Genomic DNA, 14,814 nt, shown 5'->3' on the forward strand with positions numbered 1-14,814 from the left:
CCAGTCAGTCATCTGTTGTCTAGAGGGAGGCAGCTGTCACTTACACACACTGCGTCAACACAGCGCTGCTAGCTGACTGTTGGATAGTTGGCCAACTAGGGGTCAACATCCCGGTCAACTGTTACAATGTCAGCTAACCAGGTAATGTGTACCTGTTGCACGTTAGTGACAGAAGTCACGGTGAACAAATATTGCTTGTTCAGATGAGGGGATCACTTTCCTTCTCTTTTATTATTCTCCCCCCATCGGTGGTCTGTCTCCCCCCCACCCTCTTTTTAAACAGTCAGTCACTACATAAGCACTGGAACCTGATCCTGTATTACATCCCTCCCCCTCCCCTCTTTCTGGGTCCGGGTCATCGGCTGGCCACGCAGTCATTCAAACCCAACCATTCCATCCCATACCCCCCTCTTTCATAAGCCTCCACAGCAGGCTTGTTGGGCACTGTTACAGACATGCTACACATCCACCCTGCAAGAAAGGCGAGAAGGGGAACAGAGGGGGTAACGGAATAGCAGGAGGCTTGAGCTGGGTACAGGAGGAAGAGAGGGGGTAACGGAATAGCAGGAGGCTAGAGCTGGGTACAGGGTGAAGAGTTTGTGTGGTACAGGGGTGCTCACGTTACACATGGCCCTAATGAATCCTGACAAGACCCTTTACCTGCCAAATCTCCAAAATAAAGTATTCTGTTGCCCAGGGGAACCAATACAAGCCAAATGGACAACAATGACGGCCTGTCAAGGGCTTATTTCCGTGTGTGTGTGCATTTTGCATACATGCGTTTGTCTTTTGCAAAATCAAAACACCTTTTGTTTGGAATCTACAGTCATTTTGTTGTTGTATAATTATTAGGGATCTAATCAGTGACATACTCATTAGGCATGACTGTTTGACCGTGGTTGACACGTGATTTGGGCAAAGAGAGAAGGTTTAAGATAATTGTCTCTATTTAAAGATGATTGCTTTGGTAGTATCACCTGAAGGAGAAATACCATAGACATGGGATATGTCCCAAATGGGCGGCATGTAGCCTAGTGGTTAGAGCGTTGGGCCAGTAACCGAAAGGATGCTAAACCGAATCCCCGACCTGACAAGGTACAGATCTGTCATTCTGCCCCTGAACAAGGCAGTTAACCCACTGTTCCAAGGCCGTCATTGTAAATAAGAATTTGTTCTTAACTGACGTGCCTAGTTAAATAAAGAAAATGGGGAGAAAAAAATGGGACCCTATTCCCTATGAACCTATGGACCCTGGTCAGAAGTAGTGTACTATAAAGGGAATATGGTGCCATTTGGGCTCCAGCCATACTTTATGTGAATAAGAGTCATTGAAAGTTGAAGATGTTAGAAACTGATTCTTGTCCAGTCCACTGCAGGGCAAAATGTTGTCCGATTTGTCACTTGTAGGTGTTGTGATCTGGGCTTTTGTTGTTTTGCTGTAGTTCAGTGTAGCGTCACGAGACCTGTTAATGGATGCCTGAACCGCCAACGTTCACAGTACATTACACTACACGCTTGCAAAGGCAATATTTTATGGTAGCGCCACTGTGCCAGTAACTCGACAGTAACCCAACACTTTAACCAGCCTGATTGTGCTTGTCCAACCTAGCGCCAACACTCATTTGTTCTCGGTCTCTCCCTTTTCTCACCCCCCCCTTTGCTAAACGACTGAAACACAATGTAAGTTTTTAGGTTCTGTGTGTGTGTGTGTGCTCTCCTCTCCACTGCCTGGCCAACAGATGTTCCTTCTCTTTCTCAACATCCCAAAACGGTGTATTATTGTATTTATTTAGTGAAACGTTGGAGCGTAATTTACGCTGCGTCGGCGAGGGGTTAGCGACGCTAATTTAATCAGGCACAGTACTGGAGCTCATGTCACAGGTTTTATGCACCGGGCAGAGAGAGAGGGGCACGCGACCCGCTGCTCAAAGGGGGGTGTGTGTGTGTGTGTGTGTGTGTGTGGGGGGGGTGATTGTGCTCGGTTCAGAGGCGCTAGTACGCTCTCTGAATGTTGAGGAGTTTCTCTTTACATCTATACACTGGTCATGAACACACAACATATTATCTCCTTCCTCGACATCCTGCTGCTGATTTTGTTTATTTATTACCCCCCCCAGGTTCGTTATAAAGAGGCTGTTTCTCAGAAAGTACCCTATTCTCTACAAAGTGCACTACTTTTGGCGCACTATATAGTAGCATTTGGGGCAGAACCCTTACGGTACAGTTCTGGGGTACAGTTAATTTGCTTGGATACTTGTGAACCAGGAAGAGATCTTTGTCCCAAGTTTGATTTCTCACCGTGTCAAGTCTAACAGTCATGTTGACTTGGAGACAATTTGTATTTTTTTGTATTCCTCTGTGTTTAACATTTCAGTCGTTGGTGCTATCTAAGTGGAGGGAATGAGTGTCTCACTCACACACACACACACACACACACACACACAGGCGCACGCATTGCACTGCACCGCATGCGCACAGAATTGTTTTCAACCTTGAATCAATCTCGTTGGATTAATTTCAGATGGTGAAATCTCACTCAAAAAAGACTCATCACAAATATTTGACTACTTTAGCAGTGTCATCGTATTTCCAGGCACTACAGTGTAATTTCGACTAAACCGTAGTTAGCCTCGTCATAGTCATGTCATTTGAATGGATACACCACAGACTGTGGAAATGGAATAGGATGAAGTGGAACACATAGTAGAGTATCTCTGATAGTGGGCGACACGTAAAACCACGTCTTCAACCGGCCATCGTAAGGTCACTCTCAATTCACTCAAATGCACGAATCGCCTAGTTATTTTGCAGCCTGGGTGCCAGTCTTTCTGCTCTCTTGCCAACTCCTTTTGGAATTGTCGTGTTTGGCTTGACAATGGCGTAGGCAAAAGCACAAACATATCTTGGACCAGGCTAGCCCTTTTTACAGAGACACACACAAACCTCAACCTAATGTCCCGTCCCTGCACCCCAATGTCCCAATACATGCATCTCTTGAAGGTACTTATGCCACAGTTATTAACGTTCCTCCAAGCGTCAACACTGTCGCTGTGTCTTTCAGCTATGGAGGGAGTCTCTCTGTCTGAGCTGGAGCTAAGGGCCAAATGGGAGCAGGCCCTGGGGCCAGAGTACGACGTTCTGGTAAGCAGTTCGTTAGGCGGAATAAGCACTGTTGGTGGCTTTTATTTACTGACACATGAGACTGGATCAAGCCATAGTGTCTACATTGTCATGGAAGGAATTATATAGTGCCATTGTTTGTGTCCTTCCCCAGGTGGTTGAACTGGACCCTGTCATCGAAGATGACGCTGAGCTACAGAAGTACTCGAAGGTTACGACCGGTTATACGCTCAAAATGAAGCCAAATGCCACACAGTTCCCCTTATTAAAAACCTCCACAGTTCTCCAAGGCCTAATAAAGTATTCTATTCTTTTTCTAGCTTCTTCCCATCCACACCATGCGTCTGGGGGTCGAGTTGGACTCGTTCGACGGCCACCACTACGTCTCTTCTGTGGCCCCTGAAGGCCCTGTGGCCAAACACGGGCTCCTGAGACCAGAGGACGAACTACTGGAGGTACTGTACTGGCAGGCATTACTGTCTCCCATCAACACACACGTCTGATAACACACACTAGCACTTAGGGCAACATTTTCCTTGTCCAAATAAATTGAGGGAGGGGGGAAGGGAGAGGTAGAGCGGGAGGGGAGAGAGAGAGTGAGAGGCAGGCAGGAGAGGGAGGGAGGAGAGAGAGGGAGACTTTGTACTACACCCTACCTATCCCCTCTTCCTGCACCCCTCCCTGGCACAGCTTGGTGCTGCTTCACCACTGTGCCCTCAGCCTGTTGCTGTTGGCAGTCCTGACATAAGCAGAGGCAACCACCATGGCACAGGAAGGGGAAATCCTGGCATCAGAGGGGAGGAGAGCCAAATCCATGGATTAAAATGCCTGGTTTTGACACAACCAGAACCCTCTGTACTAGTATAGCGCGATCTACACCTGCGTTTTTCAAGCGTGTCCGTGAATTGAACGCAAGTCTCCCAGTAACACCGGAGGGTCGGCCTGGTCTCCCCACATCACTGGGCAAATTTCACGTACAGTAGCAGCCATCGCCGGGCTCTCCAGCCACTCCCGTGCAACCCATTCCATTAAAGATCAATCAAGTAGCCCAGCGGCTCCCTGAGTCCCCCTCCATGAGAAATTTGCCATACCTCTGGGGAGGCCCCTCTGATCAGCACACACACACAGGCGAGAGCACAAACACGCAAAGGCGTGTGTATGAACGGACAGAGGTGCACAAACGAACACACACCTACAATACACTCCCACACCTCCTTTGGGCTCTTACACCTCTGTTGGTTCACTTCACTACTAGAGAACCTTTGTTGGGGGGTGTTTTGAAGTCACAAATGGACTCCATTCATTCCAGCCATAAACTGTTCATTAGCTTCATGTCTTATCTTCCCTTTTGAAAGCAGAGCATAATACCGTTGTCTTTGGTTCACCAGCATATACACAGTGGGCTGTGTATTTACTCAGTGTGTGTGTGTGTGTGTGCACGCTCTGCAGGTGAATGTAGTGCTTCTCTGTGTGTCTGCCTATTGCGAGGTGTGTGTGTGTGTGTGTATGCCATCTTAAGTGAATATCATGTACAATGCACGTTTACTTAGGAAAGGTTGTGTGTGTGCGTCCAGGTGAACGGGGTGCAGCTGTACGGTAAGTCGAGGCGTGAGGCGGTGGCGTTCCTGCGTGAGGTTCCCCCTCCCTTCACCCTGGTGTGCTGCAGACACCTGACAGAGGACGACTCAGACTATCAACCAGACCGCCAAGACGAGTGGCACTCGCCCAGCCCTGCCGCCAGCTTGTCTGAGGTTAGCACGCACACATACACAGGAACACTCACACACACTCCCAACTCAACACACACACAAGTGATAGTCTTTGTCCTCCTGTGTTCTAGCTTGAAACCAAGCTGTCCTCTGTGTTGATAAGTCAGGCCTACCTCCGGGACAATGACAGTGAACAACCTGCGGTAGGCTACTTCGTAACTTCTCCTCAAAATGCTTGCTCATGCTGTATCGTACGACTCATAGACAATGACAGAGACCAGGATAGGTTGGAGTCACTGTTGTAGCACTACAATACCCACGATGCTCTGCACACCATATCAGTATGTTCCTGAAGCTGACATTATGGTGTCAAAATGTGTGTATCCTCTCGTCCACCCACCAGGACCACGTGACCCTGCAGGAGGTGTCGGATGAGGAGCCGGAGGAGCCAGCGCCCACGTACCCCAGCCACCAGGAGGAGATGCAGCAGGGGAGGAGAGGGGAAGAGGAGGAGGATGAAGAGGGAGAGCTGGCTCTGTGGTCCCCGGACATTCAGTTGTTGGAGCTGGAGAAGGGAGAGAGAGGCCTGGGCTTCAGCATCCTAGACTACCAGGTAGGGAGTTGCCGCTGTACCTCCTCCGCCCCTCGCACTCCTCTTCTCTCTACATCTCTCCAACTATACCTCCTCTTCTCTCTTTCTTTCCTGGTTCTTTCTCCCCTTTCCCTCTCCTCCCTCCCCTAACTCCTCTCTTCTCCTGTCAGCTTTCCCTCTCTTCCTTTAATTTGTGAAGGAATGTGAACTGTAGAAGGGAGAACATGAGAACCTGATCTCCATACCAACATCGGTGACCCCTGCAAAGGGCTCTGCAGAAAAATGGATAGATTAATTAATGACGAGGCTTCGGGTGATGAAGGGCGGATGAGCACCGGTGAGGGTGCGAGCTCCAAGGGACTGTTTGAGGTCCCATCTGTGACCGGAGTGGGCTTTGGAAGGAGTGGGCTAAAGCAAAGTAAAGCCTAGGTTGTATTCATTAGAGCACACGGTAGCACAGCGCTGTGCAACAGAAACCGAAAACAAGCGTTTTATTATTGGACCACGTCTTTGTATTCTCTCACCGTTTGTTTTTCTTCTTCCCTTCGGTGCCTAATGAATACGACCCAGACCAAAGCCCAGTGCTGGATAAAGTACTCAATTGTCATACTTGAGTAAAAGTTAGATACCTTTAATAGAAAATGACTAGTAAAAGTGAGTCACCCTGTAAAATACTACTTGAGTAAAAGTCTCTAAAAGTCTCTTTTCACCTGTCGTCCGATCATAGAAGGGAAGTGAAACGTGCATGGCAGTGTCACAAGCCATCGGGTTGAGGACAACAAAATGAAACGGTCTGTAGTTGGGCTTGGCAAGGTGCCGCGGTGTTACCTGGAGCCGGGCCAAACCCAGACATCACACCCGTCAGAGCCAGGCACACAGCTCCGTCGTGTTTCACTGTGACTGGAGAGAATATGAACTGTAATTAATAAGGCCCTAACCACAGGCAGTATGCACAGTAGAACTGTAAATGCACTAGGATCACTACATTAGATCTTTGGGTGCTGTTCATTCAAAACCTGATAACCCAGTGTCCTTAATCTTTTCATTATAACAAAACGTAATTAAAACGTACTGTTAATATAAATATAATAAAAATGTGCCTCCGGTGTGAAACAAAGAACTGGCCACAATAAGCTCTCTCAAAGGCAAGGGAAGAAACCCCAGACTCTGTATATCGACGCATAGTCACTTTAACTCTACCTACATGTACATATTTACCTCAGTTACCTCGACTAACCGGTTCCCCCACACATTGACAGTACCGGTACCTCCTGTATATAGACTCGCTACTTTTATTTCACTGCTGCTTTTTTTCCCCCCTCTATTTTTTACTAAACACTTATTTTTCTCTGACTTCCTGTTTTGATTTCAACTCAGGTTTTTGCCTGCCAATATGAGTTCTGTTATACTCAGACATCATTCAAACGGTTTTAGAAACGTCAGTGTTTTCTATCCAATACTAATAATAATAATATGCAAATATTAGCAACTATTACTGAGGAGCAGGCCGTTTTGATATGGGCACCTTTCATCCAAGCTACTCAATACTGCCCCTGCAGCCATAAAAAGTTAAGAGTATCTCTACCACTCCTGCTATCGCAGAGAGTTGAAAACAGCAAGTCTGGGACAGGTAGCACATCCGGTGAACAGGTCAGGATTCCATAGACTCAGGCAGAACAGTTGAAACAGGAGCAGCCTGAGACGAGGGCGAGTATAGCCCACAAAGATCTCCGCCACGGCACAACCCAAAGGGGGGTGCCAACCCAGACAGGAAGATCACGTCAGTGACTCAACCCACTCAAATGACGCACCCATCCTAGGGACGGCATGGAAGAGCACCAGTAAGCCAGTGACTCAGCCGCTGTAATAGGGTTAGAGGCAGAGAATCCCAGTGGAAAGAGGGGAACCGGCCAGGCAGAGACAGCAAGGGCGGTTCGTTGCTCCAGTGCCTTTCCGTTCACCTTCACACTCCTGGGCCAGACTACACTCAATCATATGACCCACTGAAGAGATGAGTCTTCAGTAAAGACTTAAAGGTTGAGACCGAGTTTGCGTCTCTGACATGGGTAGGCAGACCGTTCCATAAAAATGGAGCTCTACAGGAGAAAGCCCAGCCTCCAGCTGTTTGCTTAGAAATTCTAGGGACAAATTAGGAGGCCTGCGTCTTGTGACCGTAGCGTACGTGTAGGTATGTACGGCAGAACCAAATCAGAAAGATAGGTAGGAGCAAGCCCATGTAATGCTTTGTAGATTAGCAGTAAAACCTTGAAATCAGCCCTTGCCTTAACAGGAAGCCAGTGTAGGGAGGCTATAGCACTGGAGTAATATGATAAAATAATTTTTTGAGCATGTCTGCGATACGGGAGTTGGCCACGTCCCGTTGTGAGAAATGAAATGGAATGACCAAAGGGCGGACGAGTGGCGCCTTATAATGAGGGAGGGGCTCCCCTCATTTGCCACTCGACCTGCCTGTCTGTCTTAGCCAGACGTTGTGTGATTGGGCCTTCCCAGTTGTGATCTGTCTATCAGCGAATCCCAATGTGAGACATCCAACTCTATTATCAGAGAACCGGGGTTACGGAAGTATCCCTAAGCTATAAGGCCCCTTGTGTTTCAGCGTAACCGTATCCTAGGGCCTTAAATCCTTAAATATAGGCATAGCTTCACCTCTAGGACCTCATTCACTTCCTATCCTTCTCTCCCTCTCCTCCATCCCTATATCGGCCAGCTGAGCCCTCACTCTCGATACCACTCTGCCTGCCTGTCTGAAAGTGCCGATGTTTGTGTATATGTGCGCTAGTGCTGAGCTATTTTACCAACATTTTGGTTATTTTTATGTTTTTTTTTACTGTTGTCCGACATCTGTTTAATTACTTGAATTCCATTTTGTTCTTTTTTTTCTGGGAGCTTAATGCGCAAATCGCAAAGTTTCTCTAGAGGTAAATCAGATCCAGTGTGAACTGTGTAATGTAGTAGGGAGTTGTAGTTTCCAACAGATCAATATTTGATATAGTTTAGCGCATGCAATGGGGCAATGAACTACAATGACCATAATCCATTGCACATCTACTTGTCCGGTCTGTGTTCTCTTTAACGACTGCTACGGGAGGGAGAAGGTTATGAGATTGTAAGGGGATGTAGAGTGCCGCTATCTCTTCCTGAAAATACATGATCTAAGTGATTTGATAGTTGTTATTCAGCCGTCATAAATGTATGCCTTATTTACTTTGAAGACCTACCAAATAGGAATTTTGTCCGACAGCAGCTCTATAGAGATGAGATCATGACTTGGAATGAAATAATGAATTCAACAAATAAGGCACACTGTTAGTTAAGCATTAATGGGCGGTCACTACCATCATGGGACTTGTATTAATTGTTTTGTTCTGCATTACAGCATTCAACTCACATAATGCATAGCGCATGTAAAGGTTACATTTTTTTATTTTTTTATCCTAAAACCTATTTATTTTTTTAATTATCGAACCCGAAATCGAACCAACCTCAAAAAGCACCAATCGCCCAGCGCTACCGTGTGAGAAAGTGGACCGCTAATGTATAGGTGAGGGGAATAGAAAGAGAAGTGGTCATTTGGTTTAAGAACAGGCCCAAAGTGGTGGTTCACATGATTCTAAGATGAGCTACCACATCACTGCATATACTTATTAAAGAATTAATTGTTTTTAGTTCCCACCATAACGAATAGGAATGAGAGGGAGTTTTGGCCATAGAAAAGAACATAAGTGTTATCGTACCACTACCACTGCTACATAGTTGAAGTAAGTGTCTGTCTTGCCTTATCGCTCTCTGTCTCTCTTTCACTCTCTCTTCTAATCCGTCTCTCGCTACAAGCCGAGGCAGTCTGCCCTGGGCGAGAGAGTGAATTGATTTTTTTTTGGGGGGGGGGGCACCTACGTGTCTCCGGTAGAGGCTTTGGGCTGATGAGACTGAATGGGATCCAGTGCACTATTCAGTCTGCATCGCTACTGCCTGTAGACATACTCTGGGCGCTAGTCTGCTGTACAACATGCCCTGGCTGGCTGGCTGCTAAACGAATGCTGGGGTCAACAGTCCACATGCACTATCCCAAGAAATATACAGCACGATACATTCAAAACACCCATAGGACAATCGTATAGTTACTAGAAGTGCATGTAAATAATAATAATAATAATGTTTTGTAGTACTACTGGTTTACATTTATAAACAGCCCGTGTTTGATCTATCAATGTTACTGATTGGCAGGAGAGTACACACACCTGGTTCTTCAGGTAGAGCAGGGAAAAGGATGGAAACCAGCAGGACCGTGGTCCTTCTAGAATCGGAGCTGTGTACTCCCGCTGTGTACTCCCTTGTTTAGACAGTGTCTGTTCCTTCTTCTCTCCTCTTTTCATTTTTCAAGAAATGTATCCAAGAGTTCAGACCTGAGGGTTATGCTACAAAGCCGGATCAGAGTTAGCCAGCTAACTTGCCTAAATATTCTGTTTTTTTATTTTTTATGTTTTAATAAAAAAAAAATGTAGACTTGAAATTGGCATTGTCTAATTGAATTGGCATTGTCTAATTGAATTGGCATTGTCTAATTGAATTGGCATTGTCTAATTGAATTGGCATTGTCTAATTGAATTGGCATTGTCTAATTGAATTGGCATTGTCTAATTGAATTGGCATTGTCTAATTGAATTGGCATTGTCTAATTGAATTGGCATTGTCTAATTGAATTGGCATTGTCTAATTGAATTGGCATTGTCTAATTGAATTGGCATTGTCTAATTGAATTGGCATTGTCTAATTGAATTGGCATTGTCTAATTGAATTGGCATTGTCTAATTGAATTGGCATTGTCTAATTGAATTGGCATTGTCTAATTGAATTGGCATTGTCTAATTGAATTGGCATTGTCTAATTGAATTGGCATTGTCTAATTGAATTGGCATTGTCTAATTGAATTGGCATTGTCTAATTGAATTGGCATTGTCTAATTGAATTGGCATTGTCTAATTGAAATTGGCATTGTCTAATTGAAATTGGCATTGTCTAATTGAATTGGCATTGTCTAATTGTCTAATTGAATTGGCATTGTCTAATTGAATTGGCATTGTCTAATTGTCTAATTGAATCGACAAACAAAACAAAAAAAGATAAATGTTTAGCTTATTTAATTTACCCCCAAAAACAATAGTTATTCATTTTTGCGTATCAAAGTTAGATAGCTAACTAATCGATCATGCTCTGTAGTATACCCCTCTGGTTTCCCAGAACTGAAGCAGACCGCCTCGGCGGTCACTGTCGCTAGTTATGCTATACATCACTTCATTATTTACATGTATGAAACGGACGACATCATATCATATGGCGTTACAACACGGCCAGCGACAGCAGCCGTACGCTCTCGGGGTCATTAACTAGGAACATCCCGCCGGGAAGAGCTGCACGACCCGAATCAGACTGTCACACTAGTATTCATGTAACTGCGACAGCAAGCGGGTTTTTATATGTGAGACGCGTGACGGCCATTATTATGAGTGATGGGCGAGGGGGGCTAATGATTGGGTGGGGGTGGGCTGTCGGTATCTCCTGTGTGTCTCCCATCTCCGGCACCCCTTAATGGAGATGAATGGCGAATTTTTGTGGTTTTCAAACTGTCTTTTGGTGGGGTGGACCCTGGCTTAGTTTCACTTCAGTGGGATCAGGTTTAACCCAGCTGTTCGTACGCTCCAGCCATTTAAAAGCAATTCTTCTTTTATTCTCCCCGGAGAGAGTTTGAAGAAAGCTGGCGTAATCCATGAATTCGTAGGATTTCTTTCTCTGTAAAGGATCTTGATTGAGGACCCTATGTGTGTCTTGGGTGGGGGGTGAAAGTGTGTGTGTGTGTTCAGTGTCACCAGGTCCAACAGGGATCAAAGGGCAGCTTAGTGTTTTGATAACCTTTCACACACACACACACACACACACACTACTGTATTTGAGCCGAAACAACTGCTTGTCCTCATTGGCCTGTTCACCTCTAGTATACAATGGAGACATGTCTAAAGTTAACTTTTGTAAACCATTTCCAAAAAAGTGAAATAAGACGGAAGTTTCCTCTCCTTGTAGGCTGTGACCACAGCCAAATGTCTCAGAATGGCACCCTGTTCCCTATATAGTGCACTACTTTTCACCTGAGCCCTATGGCCTCATAGGGAGTAGGGTGCCACAGACAAAATAAATGTACCTCAGACCTCATAAACCAATGGTTTGTTCAGTTTTACTTGTCTCTATATAAATCACAGTGTGTGAGACAGTGTATTAGGTTACGTTCCCGATGCGGGGACAAATATACATTACCTACATGGCCAAAATAATTCACTGTGAGAAATAAGAAGCGGAAAACTCCGTCTGAAATGGAATCCATTTATAATTTTCACCGGGCACTAGAAAAATAGCCTCACCTGCACATCAATAGAGCGTTTAGTTTGGCCAGGCAACGATTTAGCCCAGAAGCATAAATCATTCTCTGGAATGTATTTATTTGTTATTACTTATTTATTCCGTTGTCTGTAGCTACGGTAGGATCCGATCAAAGAAATGTTATTTAAGTGAGTGGCCCACTGGTAAATAGCTGAGCAAGTTGGATTGAATTGGATGACGGTGGACATTAAAGCACGTTGTTGACCGGAGAGCTACGTCACACACTGCAACGATGAACAGCAGTCTGCGCGGTGTTAGTCATGCTCAAGGTCCTAGGATCAGATAAGCAAGCCCCAAAAGCCTAACTTTAACCTTTTTAGTAGGAGGATTAGATCTGATCCTGGACCTGTGGTTAGGGGCACCTGCTCTATTATTTAGTGCGACTGTCGGTATGACACAGGTTCCCAGCATACACACAGCGGGGATGTTAAAGGACGAGGTGCGTGTGTGTGTGTGTGTGTGTGTGTGTGTGTGTGTCTGCAATTGCAGTGTGTGTAAGAGAGAGTTAATTTACAGCCTTTGTCAGACCTGCATTGACCATGCTGCATCTGGGCCAGTGTGTTGTACTGGAACACTCCGCACTAAGATTTACTGCGTATGTAGACATCCCATAAATACTTGAATACATTAGGTCAACTACCACCGGTCACTATAGACCCCTACATATCATGTCCAAATATGCATGTCAAAATGCGTTCATTGACACAAACCGACTCACTTAAAAAAATATATTTGTATGTTTATCTCTTCCCCCCCCCCCCCCCCCCCCCGGTAAAATAAGGGATAAATCAATTAGGACTTTGAAGCAAAAGGTTTCATCTCAAACAACATTCTCACTTGACTTTATTCCCGTCTTACTACCCCTGACTTTGCTAATAACTTTTTTTTATTGAGGGAAAATGGACTTACTATCACTGTGATATGTGGTTGTCCCACCTAGTGATCTTAAGATGAATGCACTTGACTGTAAGTTGCTCTGAGTAAGAGCGTCTGCTAAAGGACTCAAATGTAAACAATCTTGCCAAGCACTGCAGTGAAAGGGTTAACTGGTATCCTAGCTAGCCGTTCCGCTAATCTTGTCTCAGTCACTGCTTGTGGCTTAGTCATCCACCGCATACCAACCTGAGATTCTCAGCCCATTTCAAACTCTTCGTTCTCCTCCAGAGACCAACCACGGAGGGAACAAAAAACAAACCCAGAGAGACAGTCCGGCTGAGATGGATGAGCAAGAGAGAGATCGAGAGTGAAAGAGATGGATGGAGAGAGCGGGATAGAGAGAGGGGGGTTGGAGGAAGGCAGATGGATGTAGAGTGAGGGAGGGGGTAGATGGATGGAGAACGAGGGTGGGGAGATGGATGGATGTATGGAGAGCGAGAGGGGGAGATGGATGAAGGCAGATGGATGGAGAGGGGGGGTGGATGAAGGCAGATGGATGGAGAGAGGGGGGGGTGGAGGAAGGCAGATGGATGAGATGGAGAAAGGCGGATGGAGGGAGGGGCGATTTAGGAAGGCGACTGGATGGAGAGCGATGGGGGAAGGCAGATGGATGGAGAGAGGGGGTGGAGGAAGGCAGATGGATGAGATGGAGGGAGGGGGGATGGAGGAAGGCAGATGGATGAGATGGAGGGAGGGGGGATGGAGGAAGGCAGATGGATGAGATGGAGAAAGGTGGACGGAGGAAGGGGGGATTTAGGAAGGCAACTGGATGGAGAGAGATGGGGGGGAAGGCAGATGGATGGAGAGAGGGGGGTGGAGGAAGGCAGATGGATGGAGAGAGAGGAAGGTAGATGGATGAGATGGAGGAAGGCGGATGGAGGGAGGGGGGATGGAGGAAGGCAGATGGATGGAGAGAGAGAGAGGGGCGGATGGAGGAAGGCAGATGGATGGAGAGAGGGGGGGTGGAGAGAGAGAGGGGGGAGGGGGGGGGGGGCAAGGCAGATGGATGGTGAGAGCAAGAGTTCCAGGAATTGCGTTGAGGGTGATTTGCAGAGGAGCTGAAGCGTCACTCATGCAGACAGACCGGCAGAATAGTAGTGGAGCAGACAGATGACTGGACGTTGGTAGTTCCAGATGGACTGTCTGTTAGTCTGACGCCATACCGCCCCACCACTACCCCACCACAAGGCCTGGCACACAGCAACAGCCTTGGCCTATTGCCAGTACTCCTGGAGCCCTCTCTACAGCCACAAGCTAACATGGCTAACTAGCAGGTCTTGGCTGGGGGAAGATTAAGGAAGGGGTGAGTTATTCCCCCATACAATGCAAACCACAGTTGGGGTTGTGTAAAGGGTTGCTCTCTGTTGGAAGAGCTCTGGTTGCTCTCCTTGTTACTGAGATTATAAGATTATTACACTTGCCCGATCACGCTCATTTCCTGCTGTCAGTGAAAGATCTATAGTGTCTAAGATCCGTAGTAGTCAGACCACCCAATATAAAGCAGTCTTCTCCTGTGGGGCCCTATTTTGACAACACAAATAAGCGGTTTTCAAGTCCAATGGGTCTGTGATAGCCAACTATGAATAATAGCCGATTGTTTTGGAGTAAGCTCAAACTGTTGGCCCTAAAATGTTCTCTGTTCGATCAGGAACCGAAAGTATTCGCCTCGAGTAGTTTATGGCGTCATGAAGTCCTGTGGCATTGTTATGTACACAGTAAAAACGTTCTGTAATGTAGCACACATTGTCTGGTACCAACCTTTACTGCAGAGAAAAGGGACAGTCATAGTGCGCGACCCAACGCCATAAGCCCACTGCTGGAGTTGTCATTTATTACGTCACAAATGGCACCCTATTCCCTACATAGTGCTCTACTTTTGGCCAGAGCCACATTCTTTGGGGTAAGAACTGACCTCAAGGTTGTTACATGGAGAGCAGCTGTTCCCTTTACCAGAATCACCCCCCGACACCCCTTCAACCCGGTGAGACCCAATTTTATTAGAGCCTT

At 46.3% G+C, this 14,814-nt stretch overlaps 1 protein-coding gene across 7 annotated transcripts in view; it reads left to right on the forward strand.

Annotated features, from left to right (window-relative positions):
- Window positions 1-14,814, forward strand: part of patj (PATJ crumbs cell polarity complex component) — a 184,424-nt gene that overhangs the window by 28,574 nt on the left and 141,036 nt on the right. For all 7 annotated transcript variants that reach the window (XM_020498563.2, XM_020498568.2, XM_020498565.2 and 4 more), the window contains exons 13-18: window positions 3,062-3,141; window positions 3,275-3,331; window positions 3,441-3,575; window positions 4,695-4,871; window positions 4,961-5,032; window positions 5,233-5,442. In XM_020498563.2, the coding sequence (XP_020354152.2) occupies window positions 3,062-3,141; window positions 3,275-3,331; window positions 3,441-3,575; window positions 4,695-4,871; window positions 4,961-5,032; window positions 5,233-5,442 (731 nt within the window). The remainder of the gene's footprint in view (window positions 1-3,061; window positions 3,142-3,274; window positions 3,332-3,440; window positions 3,576-4,694; window positions 4,872-4,960; window positions 5,033-5,232; window positions 5,443-14,814) is intronic.

The sequence above is a fragment of the Oncorhynchus kisutch genome, linkage group LG13 (assembly GCF_002021735.2).
Source record: "Oncorhynchus kisutch isolate 150728-3 linkage group LG13, Okis_V2, whole genome shotgun sequence".
In the NCBI taxonomy this organism is placed as follows: Eukaryota; Metazoa; Chordata; class Actinopteri; order Salmoniformes; family Salmonidae; genus Oncorhynchus; species Oncorhynchus kisutch.